At 42.4% G+C, this 12,171-nt stretch overlaps 2 protein-coding genes across 2 annotated transcripts; one reads left to right on the top strand and one right to left on the bottom strand.

Annotated features, from left to right (window-relative positions):
* The first annotated feature begins 716 nt into the window (after nucleotides 1–716).
* On the top strand, nucleotides 717–2,976 carry LOC119901708 (gap junction delta-4 protein-like). Its single transcript, XM_038717299.1, has one exon. The coding sequence runs from the start codon at nucleotides 1,085–1,087 to the stop codon at nucleotides 2,204–2,206; it is 1,122 nt and encodes a 373-aa protein (XP_038573227.1). The 5' UTR covers nucleotides 717–1,084; the 3' UTR covers nucleotides 2,207–2,976.
* A 5,126-nt stretch (nucleotides 2,977–8,102) lies between these two features.
* Nucleotides 8,103–11,263, bottom strand: LOC119901707 (frizzled-8-like). Its single transcript, XM_038717298.1, has one exon. It carries the CDS (start codon nucleotides 10,680–10,682, stop codon nucleotides 8,937–8,939), a length of 1,746 nt encoding a protein of 581 aa, XP_038573226.1. The 5' UTR covers nucleotides 10,683–11,263; the 3' UTR covers nucleotides 8,103–8,936.
* Between the last annotated feature and the right edge of the window lie 908 nt (nucleotides 11,264–12,171).

Here is a 12,171-nt window from a genome sequence, read left to right as displayed (position 1 = left end):
TACAAGCCTGCCTACGTGTGATTGTCAGCTTCCAGTAACGTTGACTGGTACCTTGACATCCCAACAATGCTTTGATGGCAGCCTGTTAAGAATAGCTCTCGCCACAGGTCCTGACCTAAGAGTGTGAAGCAGAAAGAAAACATTAGAGGTGACTGTATTTAGTGGCAAGCTGTGAGGGTCAGCACTGTAGTTTTGGAACAGTATTAAAGGGGACAGCAACTCGGGAACTTCTCCCTGATTTAGATTTGTCCGTTTAAAAGAAGCTTTTCTTGAGCGGTTTGGGTTGTTTTCTGCGGGATCAGGGATAGTGCTGAACAACGAGGATGATAAGAGCAACAGATCTCTTCATCACTATCAGTCACAGTGTCTCCTTTATGGGTACGTTTTTTCTTTTGTAGTTAACAATACTGCCTATTAGCACCTAAGCTATGTTAGTATGTCAGTATTTATTTTTTAAAAGATGGCAATAACACATTCTTTAACCCAAATCAACAGTAGATGTAAATGTCTCTGAAGACTCTCATTTATCCAGATCATATTTACCCAAGGTGGGTTAAAATCAAGGGCAACAGGACTTTGAAGATACTCAAAAGGCCTGAACAGAAGAAGCCTCTTGTATGAGAGGCAAAACATCTCAGTTTCTTCAGCCAAGTCCAGTTGCCCTTGATTTTAACCCACCTTGAAATATAAAGTGCTCTCAGCTTAAACAAATTTCTTAATCCAAGTTGTGATTAAGGTTAAGACTTCCGGTAGGATTTCTGTGCTTGGTTATGATTTTCTTCTTTAGTTACTTCCTAGTATGGTGAATTGTGTCTCCTCTCTCAGTTACGAATTTTGTGTTTTTGCCTCTGTCATTTTATAATAATCTAGATGTTCTACATTTAATAAGATATATTTTAATTTGATGCTTTTCTTGTTTGCTTTTCTTTTGTTTCATCATCGTCATTGTGTCTTTAAATCCTATTTTTTCCCCTCGATGTAATCTGTAATTACCTCACTGGGATCATTTAAATTTCATCTTCATTTAATCTAGTAGTCTTTATTACTGGATCATCTCTTTTCCATTGCAGGCAAAATCTGGTGGATGTTGATGCTGGTTTTACGTCTGCTAGTCCTGCTGCTGGCTGGCTTCACCCTCTTTAGTGATGAGCAGGAAAGATTTATCTGCAACACCATCCAGCCAGGCTGCTCTAATGTGTGTTTTGACGTATTTGCTCCTGTATCCGTCTACCGTGTCTGGCTCTTCCATCTTATTCTTCTCTGTCTCCCCCATGTGCTGTTTGCAACCTACGTCATGCATAAAGTTGTGTCGTATCCCTCTCCTGGAGGTTTCTGCAGCGACAGGAGTCGAGGAGCTTTACCTTTCACCCTTGAGAACTCCATGTCCTTCCATAAAGCTCCACCTCACAACCCCCCACTAGAATGGCGAGTGCCACGCTTCTACTGCGCCTACGTCCTGGTGGTGATTCTACGGATCCTTATAGAAGTGGTTTTCGGTGCATGTCAGTTTTTTCTCTTTGGTTTGTCCATTCCTAAGAGATTCCTCTGTTACGAAGCTCCCTGCACATATGGGGTGGAATGCTACATCTCCAGACCAACTGAGAAGACTTTAATGCTCAACGTCATGCTGGGTGTCGCCTCCTTGTCTATTCTGCTAAGTTTGGTTGACCTGGGGAGCTCCATGAAGGCGATGGTGAGATGGAGGAGGAAAAGGGAAATGTTTATGGAGGAGATGAGTAAAGGAGAGCAAAGCAGTGTTTTTACAACGACAACAATCAGTGAAGACAATGATGTTCTTTTAACCAGAAGAATCAGCCTGAGTGGGAGCTCAAAGAATGGTCTCAAAGAGGAAAAACATGCTGCTGCTGTTGTGCCAAATGGTGAACGTCTTCCTACAAAGGTGGATGGTGGAACCGTAATTAAAACCAGTGAATCCACTAATCATAAGAGGCCAGAAAACAAAGATGCTAAGGCCGAGATGTCTTGGTCGCCCACTCCTGTGAGCGCTCCAGTACCAACTCACTTTGTCCTTCACAGCTATCTGAAACCTCCACTGTACCGTTGCCCCGACAAGGAGCCGCCACCAAACTCTACGGTGCTAACACCTATGGGTGTCAAAAAGCTGGGGCAGTACACTCCAGGTGGGGCAAACTCAGGCCAACAGTCTGATGGCAGTGAATCTGAAGACAAGAGGGCATGGGTGTAGTTGACTGGTGACTGCTGTACACCTTCCTTTAAAAGGCCCGGATATTTAGCTTGAACTATTGTTGTCAGCATGAATTCATATGAAAGAGAAGATCTGCTAGAAATTATAAAGCTGCACTAATGAATATTTTTATTAATGATGAATCAAATGACTATGATGTGAAAGGTGTCGTTTGTCCTGACAAACCCACAGAGATACTATTAGCAACTTTTAGTTTTACAAAATACTGCTCTCATCAATGCAGCTGTTTTCAAGAAGGTAAAATAAAACCATTGTACTCAACAACATCTAACAGTAGTAAGCTATATAGCTTAAGCAAGCTAATTAACAAAGTATGCTAGCAAGTATCTGACATTAGCAAGCTAAAGAGACATATTTCTTCTCAGGAGTTGGTTGAGATGTAAAAGAAAAATAAAGATTGGACTCACATTTATCTGGTGGCTAGAAAAATGACAAATCAATGATACTGTTGAACCATATCTGCTTGATATGTTATGGTTTGCTATTCACTATAGGCATAGCAACTTTATAATACGATTGTAAGTAAGTAAAGTGTTTCCAGCATGTTCCACTGCCCAGGAGTGACCAAAAAGTCAAGGAGTGTGGCTTTGAAAAAAACATAGTTTAGCTTAGCTAAAGGGCTCATAGGACACAAATGTTACATGGACACATACACATGCTCCACAACAGATCAAAAATCAGCCACCTTGTCTCAATCTTCTGTTTTGAGTTTTCACGTGGCAAAAAAACGACATGTTGTTTTTCTTGATGCATGCTTTCTGAATGTTGTTTTTTTGTAATAATAAAATTACTAAATTGGTCAGATATATATTGTTCAGTAAAATGCAATTGATTTACATTGTTTTAATTTGGCATGTTTGCTTAACACCCTGAACTGAGAAGATCATGTGAGAAAATGAGGCACACAGGCTGACCTTGACAAAGAAGTATTACAGTGCCCAGCTGTTGTCTGGATGACTGAGTGCTGGCAGCCATAACAGACACACTGACCTGAACTCTGACCTCCCACGTGGCCGCTAGACGACCCAGCCGTGACCTGACTTAAGCCAGCCCTGCTCAGATGACACAAACCTTAAACCCTCTCGCTACCATAATTTGATATTAACTCAGAATGCAAAACAAGTCACTACCATTTGACCTATAGTATACAGAAAGTGATTTATGACCACATTTCACTTTACAGTTGATACAATCCTGTATGTAGGATGTTTGTGAAGATTCTCAGTCAACTAGATCATACCTGGACTTGAACAAAAATACTTAAAGATCTCCACTCCTGTCTGATCAAAACAATGACAATGACAAAAAAATGACAGCTCCTAAAGCCCCAGCGTAGCCGTGAACCTAACACATGCCTCATGCGCTTCTCATTCTTCTTCTGCTGTGGTATTTGGGGCAGCAAAGACATGCAGAAACATTAGCTGGCTGGCCAGTGGTTGGTCGGGGTGCTCAGAGAGAGGATTGTACAGTCATTGGTGGAGGTCAAGAGGTCAGACAAGTAAACCTGGCGACTCTAGACATGCGTCAACCCGTATCTCCACAAAACAGTGTTCCTAAAGTGACAGTATGTGTCTGTTGTTGCTGAGCCTCCGACAACTTGTCAACCTAACACTCTCACGCGCAAAACACAGACAGAAACAATTTTGCAAGCTATGTGTCCTTGGCAAAATCCCCCCCCCTAAAACAAATAAAACTTCCCCATCCCACAAACAGTCTGGTGGGATGGGTTAATCATTTGATAACTTTTAAAATAATTGAAAAATAAGAATTGATAATATTTTCAAATTAAAAAGATAATATATAACATTTCATATACCTGTTTGAGACTAAGCCTTGTTGTTTATGTGATTCAGTTCAATATACAATATACATTATGAAACTTACATTTTCAATGCTTGTCAAGTTATTTCCAAAGGACTGAGCATTACCTGAAACTGAAATGATCCAGAGTTTTGAATTGTGAATTGTGTAAGTTCTGTCATGTGTCTGTGGCTTCTTCAGGTGCATACTCCCATCTCATGGGTGACAGACGGAGGAGATTGAGAAGTAGGAGAAAAACTCAACATTGACCACAACAGCACATCAAAGGAGATGTCAGAGGCATCAAAAATATCGATTACCCAGCATCCTCTTCACCTCTGCGGTTGTAGTTTAGATGAATTGGGGGGGGGGGGGGGGGGTGTCCCTGATGACTATGGCTTGGAAAACAAAAAATCCATTCTATTCTCCTTTGATGCTGACGATAGAGGGATCGTGGGGTGGAAAAGAAAAAGAGTGATCCAAGAGTGTTGGTTTTGTGCAAAGGACGGCTGGATGGCTTTGAGGTCTTGTCTTTGCTTTGACGTCTTTTCCACAGATTCGTTCTTTAAGGAGCGTGGCTGACATAAGACATGCTGATCTTGAATATACTTCTGCAAATAGGCTGCCGACCGCCATAAAAAGGATATGAAACTGAAAGGCTGCTTGGGCTGAGATCAGCCTTGACTTGCCTGTACCTTGGAGAAAGCTAAAGGTCTTGTGTGTGCCATTTAAAACACCAATTAAATTGATTTTACAACCTTGGTACGATTATCAACCCTCACAGAGCAGATTAAAACTCATAAGCTTTGTATTCGATCAAAGGGGCACTTCTGTGACTTATTATGGCATTTTCATAGATGGGGGATTACTGAGATAGGCCTACAGAAGAGGTGGCGATATCCACACTTGTAGTCTCTAGTATAAGCGACGCTCCAAAACCATTGGATCCTACACTTTCCATAATGCAACCCAATAGAATTTTGTCCTTAAATGCTCAAGTTTTCAAGCTCCATGCACCCAGTTAACACAAGTGTTCTAACTGTAAAATAATCCTGCCGACCCGGGGTCTTTTTCTCAGATATAAGAAAGCTCCATCAAGAGTCACAGAAGACACAACTGCTTTCACAACTCGACTCCTTGGGACAAGAAAACTGACCTTCGACCTTTGTGTGTAAAATTAGTGGAGTGAGAATTAAGTCAGCCAAAAGATTAAGTTCAAACTAATAACTGTCTTTGAGCAAGATTTCTGTTATGTGATATAAGTAGCAGAAAAAGATAAGATATTTACATGACCTTTAGCATGTCACTTCTACATCCCTCCCCCTGCATGACTTTTCACACAAGCATGTGAGCTGAAGGAATCTTAAATTCCAACTAAATTTATTTATAAACCTCGTATTTTACTGACTTTGACAATTTCCTGACATTTCATCAGGTCAAAACTGCCACACGTCCAACAGTCCCTATAACTGAAACCTTAACTAGCCTAATAGCCAACCCAACGGCATGCTAACTGTATGTTAAGCTAGCGTTGGTAAGCTAACATTCCTAAAGTTCATAATGTTTAGCCTGTAAAATAAAGCAGCTATAATCAGTATTTCTGTATTAACAATGGATCACATGACTACCAGTATGTGAAATGGTTTGCTCGTAGTGATGGACCCACAGAGAATAATCACCCAACTCTGCAGTTCCCTAAACTCAATATACAACTGTTTGATGCAGTCTATGGTGTGTAGGCCTCCACCTTCATTCCACTACCTTAAAAAGGCAAAAGAAAAATCTGTTATTGCACTACCTTGACAAAAACAGCACATCACTAAATATATTCTCTTACTTTGATTATTTTCTTTTCTTTGGCTTCTCTTTAGAGTCATGTGTAGTGGTTGATCCTAACAATCTTTGGGGCAGAAAGCAGTAAGGTCATCTGTCCATCACCAGACATGTCAGTTAGGCCTAGAAGAAATGTTTGTTTTACACTGCACTGTAAATCATCCACGACATGACAATAGCTGTTATTGAAAGCAAAAGGTAGCATTGTATACATCCTGAAACGATAGGCTCCCACTGCATGTGACCTTAAACAGCCCATAGGTCATTCAGACATTTTAACATGATTTATTCCCAACCATTCAGTCTGACAACTAATTAGATCACTAGACAAAGGTGCCATTCATAAACATCCTAATTGGAACCAGTGAAGAAGAGTTGGGTTATCTGAATTTCACCAATAGGGTCTCTCCATGATGATCTCTTCCTGGACCTGCAAGTCAGCGCCTTGTTTATGTTCAAACCCCTAAACCCATTTCCTCTGTTGATCTTTTGCTTTGGGCCCCCTGCCACAACACAAACGCACACATACACACCACTGGACAAGGAATCTAACCAGTCACATGGTTAACAAGCAGTGGCAGAGCAATTTGTCCTCATTAGAAAGAGCAAACAGGGCCTGATGTCTCTTAATTTGATGTATGTAATTATAGAGGGAGACAAATGTGGCCTATGTCAAAGTTGTCACAATTAGACCTCGGTATGGAAATAACTGATTGGTTTACTTCAGTATATTGTGTTCCATCACGATTAATTGGGTACGCACAGAAAAAATGGGCCATTTTAACTGGTCCTTTAGTGACAGAAATGCCCATTTGTTTTGTTGTCTTAACCCTGAAGCCAAGATAAATGTACAACATCACTGGCATCGAGTCTTTAATTTCTGGCTCCCTCATTTTTTCAAACATCCCAAATAGTATAGGCTTTATTTGTTTTTTTTATGCACAAGATATAGAATATGTTACTTCAATGCATCAGCGCAACCATAAAAAACCTGGAGTCTTGTATTTGAATAGTTCATGTGTAGCTCTGAATATAAAACTGAATATTTTTAGACTCAACGCTACATTAAATAAACTTTGTAGATTCAGTTGTTGAGTTCACGTGTGCTGCACTGGTGGTCCGTCAGTGTGTATTCATTTTACCACAAGGTGGCAGCATAATACAACTTCATCTGTCTCCTTTCACCCTTGTGGAGTTCAGTGGAGTCTTCTCCAGAGGTTGGAGCGCATCAGCTTTTGTTGTGCACATCACTCATGTCATTTGAGTTTGAATTGAACTTAGAAATACTATGCATAGTCTCAAAACATTTGAAGACATACAGTATTTTCCCACATTAGTGGCAAGAACAGACCCCATTTGCAGTCATTACGCACAAATGTTTAACATTTCCTGAACCCCAATTCCGTGATGATACTGACAGACAGACTGTCACGCTAAATGGACCACCCACTGCACGGCAATAATTACATCTACGCGCGACATAGAGTGTGTCAGCCTGCAGTTACACTGTCTGTCCCTCCTTACTGAGGTCTTAATGATAGGCCTGATCATCTCTACCTTGTAAAGCATCCATCTCAACCTCAACAGTCCACTTAAACGCCAACGAGCATTTATTGCCATGTATGGCGAAGCAGATATTTGCTCTAAAATTTTGGAAATTTGCCACTGTGGTCAGATGATTTGTTTTCACTTGTTCCGATGATTTTCTTGAACAAAATGTCGCTTCTGGTGGCCTTTTCAGCTTTGCTAAAAGTTAATAGACTTCTAAATGTGTTAAACAGGCTCATGTAAAACGTGACATATTTAGCCCGGATCAGGGGTTTAATAGAGGACAAAAGTTAATAACAAGACTAAAGCGCAGGGGGCATTAATCTGAGAAGACCACCTGTAGTGCCCCCATTGCCATGCCGATGTTGTGTCTCACAGCATGTGGATCCTCAACACCTGGGAGGTTTAATAAAGCTTACACATCCACGTGGGCCCGATGGCAAGTTCTAAAAGTTAACTTTTATAAAAGTTGTAACTTGCCGTTTAACTATTGTTAAATATAAATGGACTTCTGTCATAACTCAGCCATTGAGATCTATCAGCTTGTGCGCTCAGCCACACCAGGCAGAACGGCAGTCCACACCATTCAGATTGTGTTTTTAAAGCATGCATTACAACAACACATTGAAAAACATTTAGTGTCCAGTCTCACAACAAAGTTTTGGCAAGAATGACCAAGACGCACGAGGAAAAATTCAATAAAAATTGTTTTATTCTCAAAATAAAATCTTCTATCAAAGTGGAAATTATACATATTTACAATCTCGTAAATTTTTATATGTACAACATATGTACACCAATAATTATATAAATACACTTTATGCGCTAATGCAACCCGTATGAGACAGTATTAAGGCAATTGATTAAAGTAAATCCGTGTTGTGGAGAAAAACAGCCGAGGGATGGCCCAATTTTAAACAGAGCATTCTCATTATGAATCTTATGTTTAAGACACAGCGGTTCTTTACAGTAAAAAGAAGTGCCTCAGCTATACCATGTAACCTATCGACAAGGGGGATCTTGTCAGCTGTGCGCATTCAATTAAGCCCAGATAAGACTCTGCATTCTTCGGTGCCAGGTACATTGTTCTGCTGCTGACAGTCTCATTATTTAAAGAGAAGCCATTAGGCGCTCATTAATGTGCTAATTACTACACGCTGATGGACAATCCCAACACAATTAGTCACCCCCTCCCCTACCCAACTCCCTCTATTCAAACCCATGGATGTCATTTGGATAAGGCCAGGAAGAAACACTTTCCATAAGTATAAGTCCAAACTGATCTTCTAACTTTTATAAGCACAACGGAGCAAACATGACCACGATTCCAAAAACAAAAAGGTTCACATTAGGGTAGTGCTCATGGCCATAGTTTCATCTAAACTGGTTATTTGGTGACTCACCTCGAATAATTTACCAAACCAATTTAACCAAATAAAACATTTAAAATTAGTGCCACTTTCTCCCCAGAAAGAGCTGATTCGCGCTGGTTTGAAGTCTCTAGTGTCAAATGACATAACAACCCTGTTCAAACCCGGGACAGTGGCATCTGTTTGGGACAGGAGACGGAGCTGGCCGTCCCGGATCTCCAGGTCAGTCCCGTGCTCACGTCACTGTACATGGAGCCCGCTGAGGCTTTACTCCCCCAGCAGCACCGCGTGCAAAAAGTCCTCCAGGAGTCCAAGGTTTTCCCGGACCAGATCCAGGCCCCTGAAGTGATGCCCACCAGGAGGCACATAAAGTATTTCAACATGAACACAGCATAGTCCGGCTTTTGCCTGTTGGGGTCCGTCATGCAAGTACAGTTGTGCGTAATTTCCCACGTCTGTCTGTTATGCTGCTCGTAAAAGTAACACGCCACTATGACAGTGGCTGGGACGGTGTATAAAACCGTGAAAACCCCTATCCGGATCATCAGCCTCTCCAGCTTGTCAGTTTTGGTGCCACCTTGCTTGATAACACTCCTGATCCTGAACAGCGAGACGAACCCGGCCAGCAGAAACATGGTACCTATGAACAGGTAGATCACCAGCGGCGCCAAAACAAAACCTCGCAGGTTATCCAAATTCTGGTTGCCTACGTAGCAAATTCCAGCCACGGAGTCTCCGTCCACAGAGCTCAAAGCCAAAACTGCGATGGATTTCATGCTGGGGATGAGCCAGGCAGCCAAATGAAAGTATTGTGAGTAACTGGCGATGGCCTCATTCCCCCACTTCATACCTGCGGCGAGAAACCAAGTGAGGGACAATATCACCCACCAGATCGAGCTGGCCATGCCGAAGAAGTAAATAAGCAGGAAAACGATGGTGCACAGCGCAGGACCCGTGGTTTCATAGTGGATGTATTCGGCGCCGTTTTCTCTGTTGCAGGCCACTTCCTCATGCCCGGCAATCAGTCTAACAATGTATCCAATGGACACAAACATGTAGCAGGCTGAGAGGAATATAATGGGGCGCTCTGGGTATTTGAACCTCTCCATGTCGATTAAAAAAGTCGCCACAGTTGCGAAAGTGGAGATGAAACACAGGACGGACCACAAGCCAATCCAGAAGGCGGTGAAAGTTCTCTCTTCTTGGGTGAAGTAGGGATTGTGGCACGGCATGGCACAGTTCAGGATCTGTCCTGTCTTGACGCGGTTGTGCAGCGGGTGGCCGTCACTGGTCACTGGCACCATGGGCGCACGGCAGAAGCATCCCGGCTCACACGGTGACGCTGCTGGTTTGTGTTTCCCGGGGATGCCGCGACCGTAGCCGCTCTTCTTCCTGGGGTTGTACGGCTTCTGGGGCCGGTTGGTCGGCTTCGCCACCACTGGAGAAGCAGTGGTGGTCTGGCTCCGGTTGTAGTCCATGCACAGCGTGTCCTGGTTACCTTGCTCGGGCAGCAGGTCGCATCTCATCCGGTCTGGCCACGGGAAGCCGTACTGTCTCATCAGCGGAGCGCAGCCAGCTTTGGCCCGCTCACACACGCTCCTGCACGGCGGTAGAGGCTTCTTGTAGTCCTCCAGGCAGATCGGCGTGTACATGCTGCAGAGGAAGAAGCGCAAGTCCGGGGAGCACTTTATCTCCACCAGCGGCCAAAACTGGTGCACCTCCAGGCCGGCTTCGTCCTGCGTGTCGTGGTTGAACTGGTTGGGCATGTATGTGTAATTGTAGCCTATTCCTTTGCACAGAGGTACGGAAATCTCCTGGCACTGGAGCTCCTTGGCCGCCATGCACCTCGTACCGTGCAGGACGAGTGTTAACATCACGCACCATCCCAGGCTGGCCCTCTCCATCGTTTCTTTCTGTGCGCGATTCGTCCTCGATAAAGTGCCAGCGAACTTGCGCTTTGCAAGTAGGCTGCAAGTCCGATTAATCCAGGGATGCTGCTGAACTCATACTAGAGCGCAAGATAGTTTGATAGTCTGGAGTATCTGTGTTATCCCAAAACAAACGGTTTACTAACACACAGTCTGGGATTCTGCCAGTGTGTCTCTCCCTTTGTGTCGGTGTAGCAGCACCGCGTCTCTCTATGCATGCTTTACTACTGGTGCGTGCGTTGGGTTTTATACGGGAGGAGAGAGGACACTCCTCCTGCATGGGCGGGGAGGGAGAATAAGTCAATCAAGGGTTCCTTCTATAGGTGTTTGTTTAAAATGTGCACCCTGGAGGAAGGGCTATAATCACTTTGTCCCTGTTTGTCCCCCCAACGACACACACACATACCTACACATAGGCTCCATGCCTTTTCCAAAGAAAGAGAGGGGTAGTTATAATACAATAGAGACATTAGAAAGAAATGTAATTAGGGATGCAGACAGAGGGGAGTAAACTAACATAAACCAATCCAACTTACTATGCTGGCAGGATGCAGGATGCGCCTGAATATATCATAGTATTATCGATGCAAATATGTGCTTAAGGGAAAAATTGAAATGCTGTCCTAAAAGTATGGGTCCATGTCCACGGTGTCCATGTGTTTGTGTTCTTAAAATTTAAAATGGTTAATTCAAGAGTATGACAAGATGACAAGCCATAATGCCAGACAACACTGAATGTCTGCATACTCACTGCAAGTCATCTGGATATAAACGTTGATTAAGTTTCTTAATTTTGATTGTAAAATACTGAATTTTGTGTCTGCAGTTTACTTAAAATTAAAAATGTTATTATGAAAAAATACTCAAGTTTAAAAGTTCCCCATATCTTCTATTTCTCATTTTCAGTTGTACTTATTGTTCCTTTTTTTTTAAAATTATGTTTTAAGGAATGTAAATTCAACTCAGAGCAGTCGCATTATTCCAAATTTCAGCTCTGACATTTACAAAGAAAGATGCAGTAAATTACTTTCAGAATCACTGTTATAGTTTAAAGTCTATATTCTAATCTGATTATTAGATTTTATTTTCTCATTCCCAGTTCTTGTGAATTCTTACCAAATGTAGTGAGGAGAAAGAAATGGTTTTAACCACTGTAAAAAATACGAGTGGATAGATTTTTAATCCCTTCAGAAAAGTCTTTTGACTGAAACCCCGGTGTTTAATTTTGCTGCAAAGTTTATGAAAAGCCTATGTATCAACGTTTATTGGCAAATGCTTCTGAAAGCCACAAGGGAGCACTGAGACTGTCCGTCATTCACCCTCCAATGAAGTGAACGACTTCCTGTCTCCTCTGTGAATCTGACAATGTGCAAAAATGTGCATGTGGCCTCAGAGTTGGATGCATGTGTGAAATAATGAATGGAAATGTGTCCACGTGCTTATATGTGACAGCACGAGAATATGG

Source organism: Micropterus salmoides, unplaced genomic scaffold (genome assembly GCF_014851395.1).
Source record: "Micropterus salmoides isolate LMB-PRFRI ecotype aquatic unplaced genomic scaffold, ASM1485139v1 Ms_hic_scaffold_14, whole genome shotgun sequence".
In the NCBI taxonomy this organism is placed as follows: domain Eukaryota; kingdom Metazoa; phylum Chordata; class Actinopteri; order Centrarchiformes; family Centrarchidae; genus Micropterus; species Micropterus salmoides.
This window is presented reverse-complemented; position numbering and strand designations above follow the sequence as displayed.

Bases quoted from the DNA above. Each gene is read 5' to 3' on its own strand.
- LOC119901707 (XM_038717298.1), bottom strand. From the start codon at position 10,682: ATGGAGAGGGCCAGCCTGGGATGGTGCGTGATGTTAACACTCGTCCTG.
- LOC119901708 (XM_038717299.1), top strand. From the start codon at position 1,085: ATGTTGATGCTGGTTTTACGTCTGCTAGTCCTGCTGCTGGCTGGCTTC.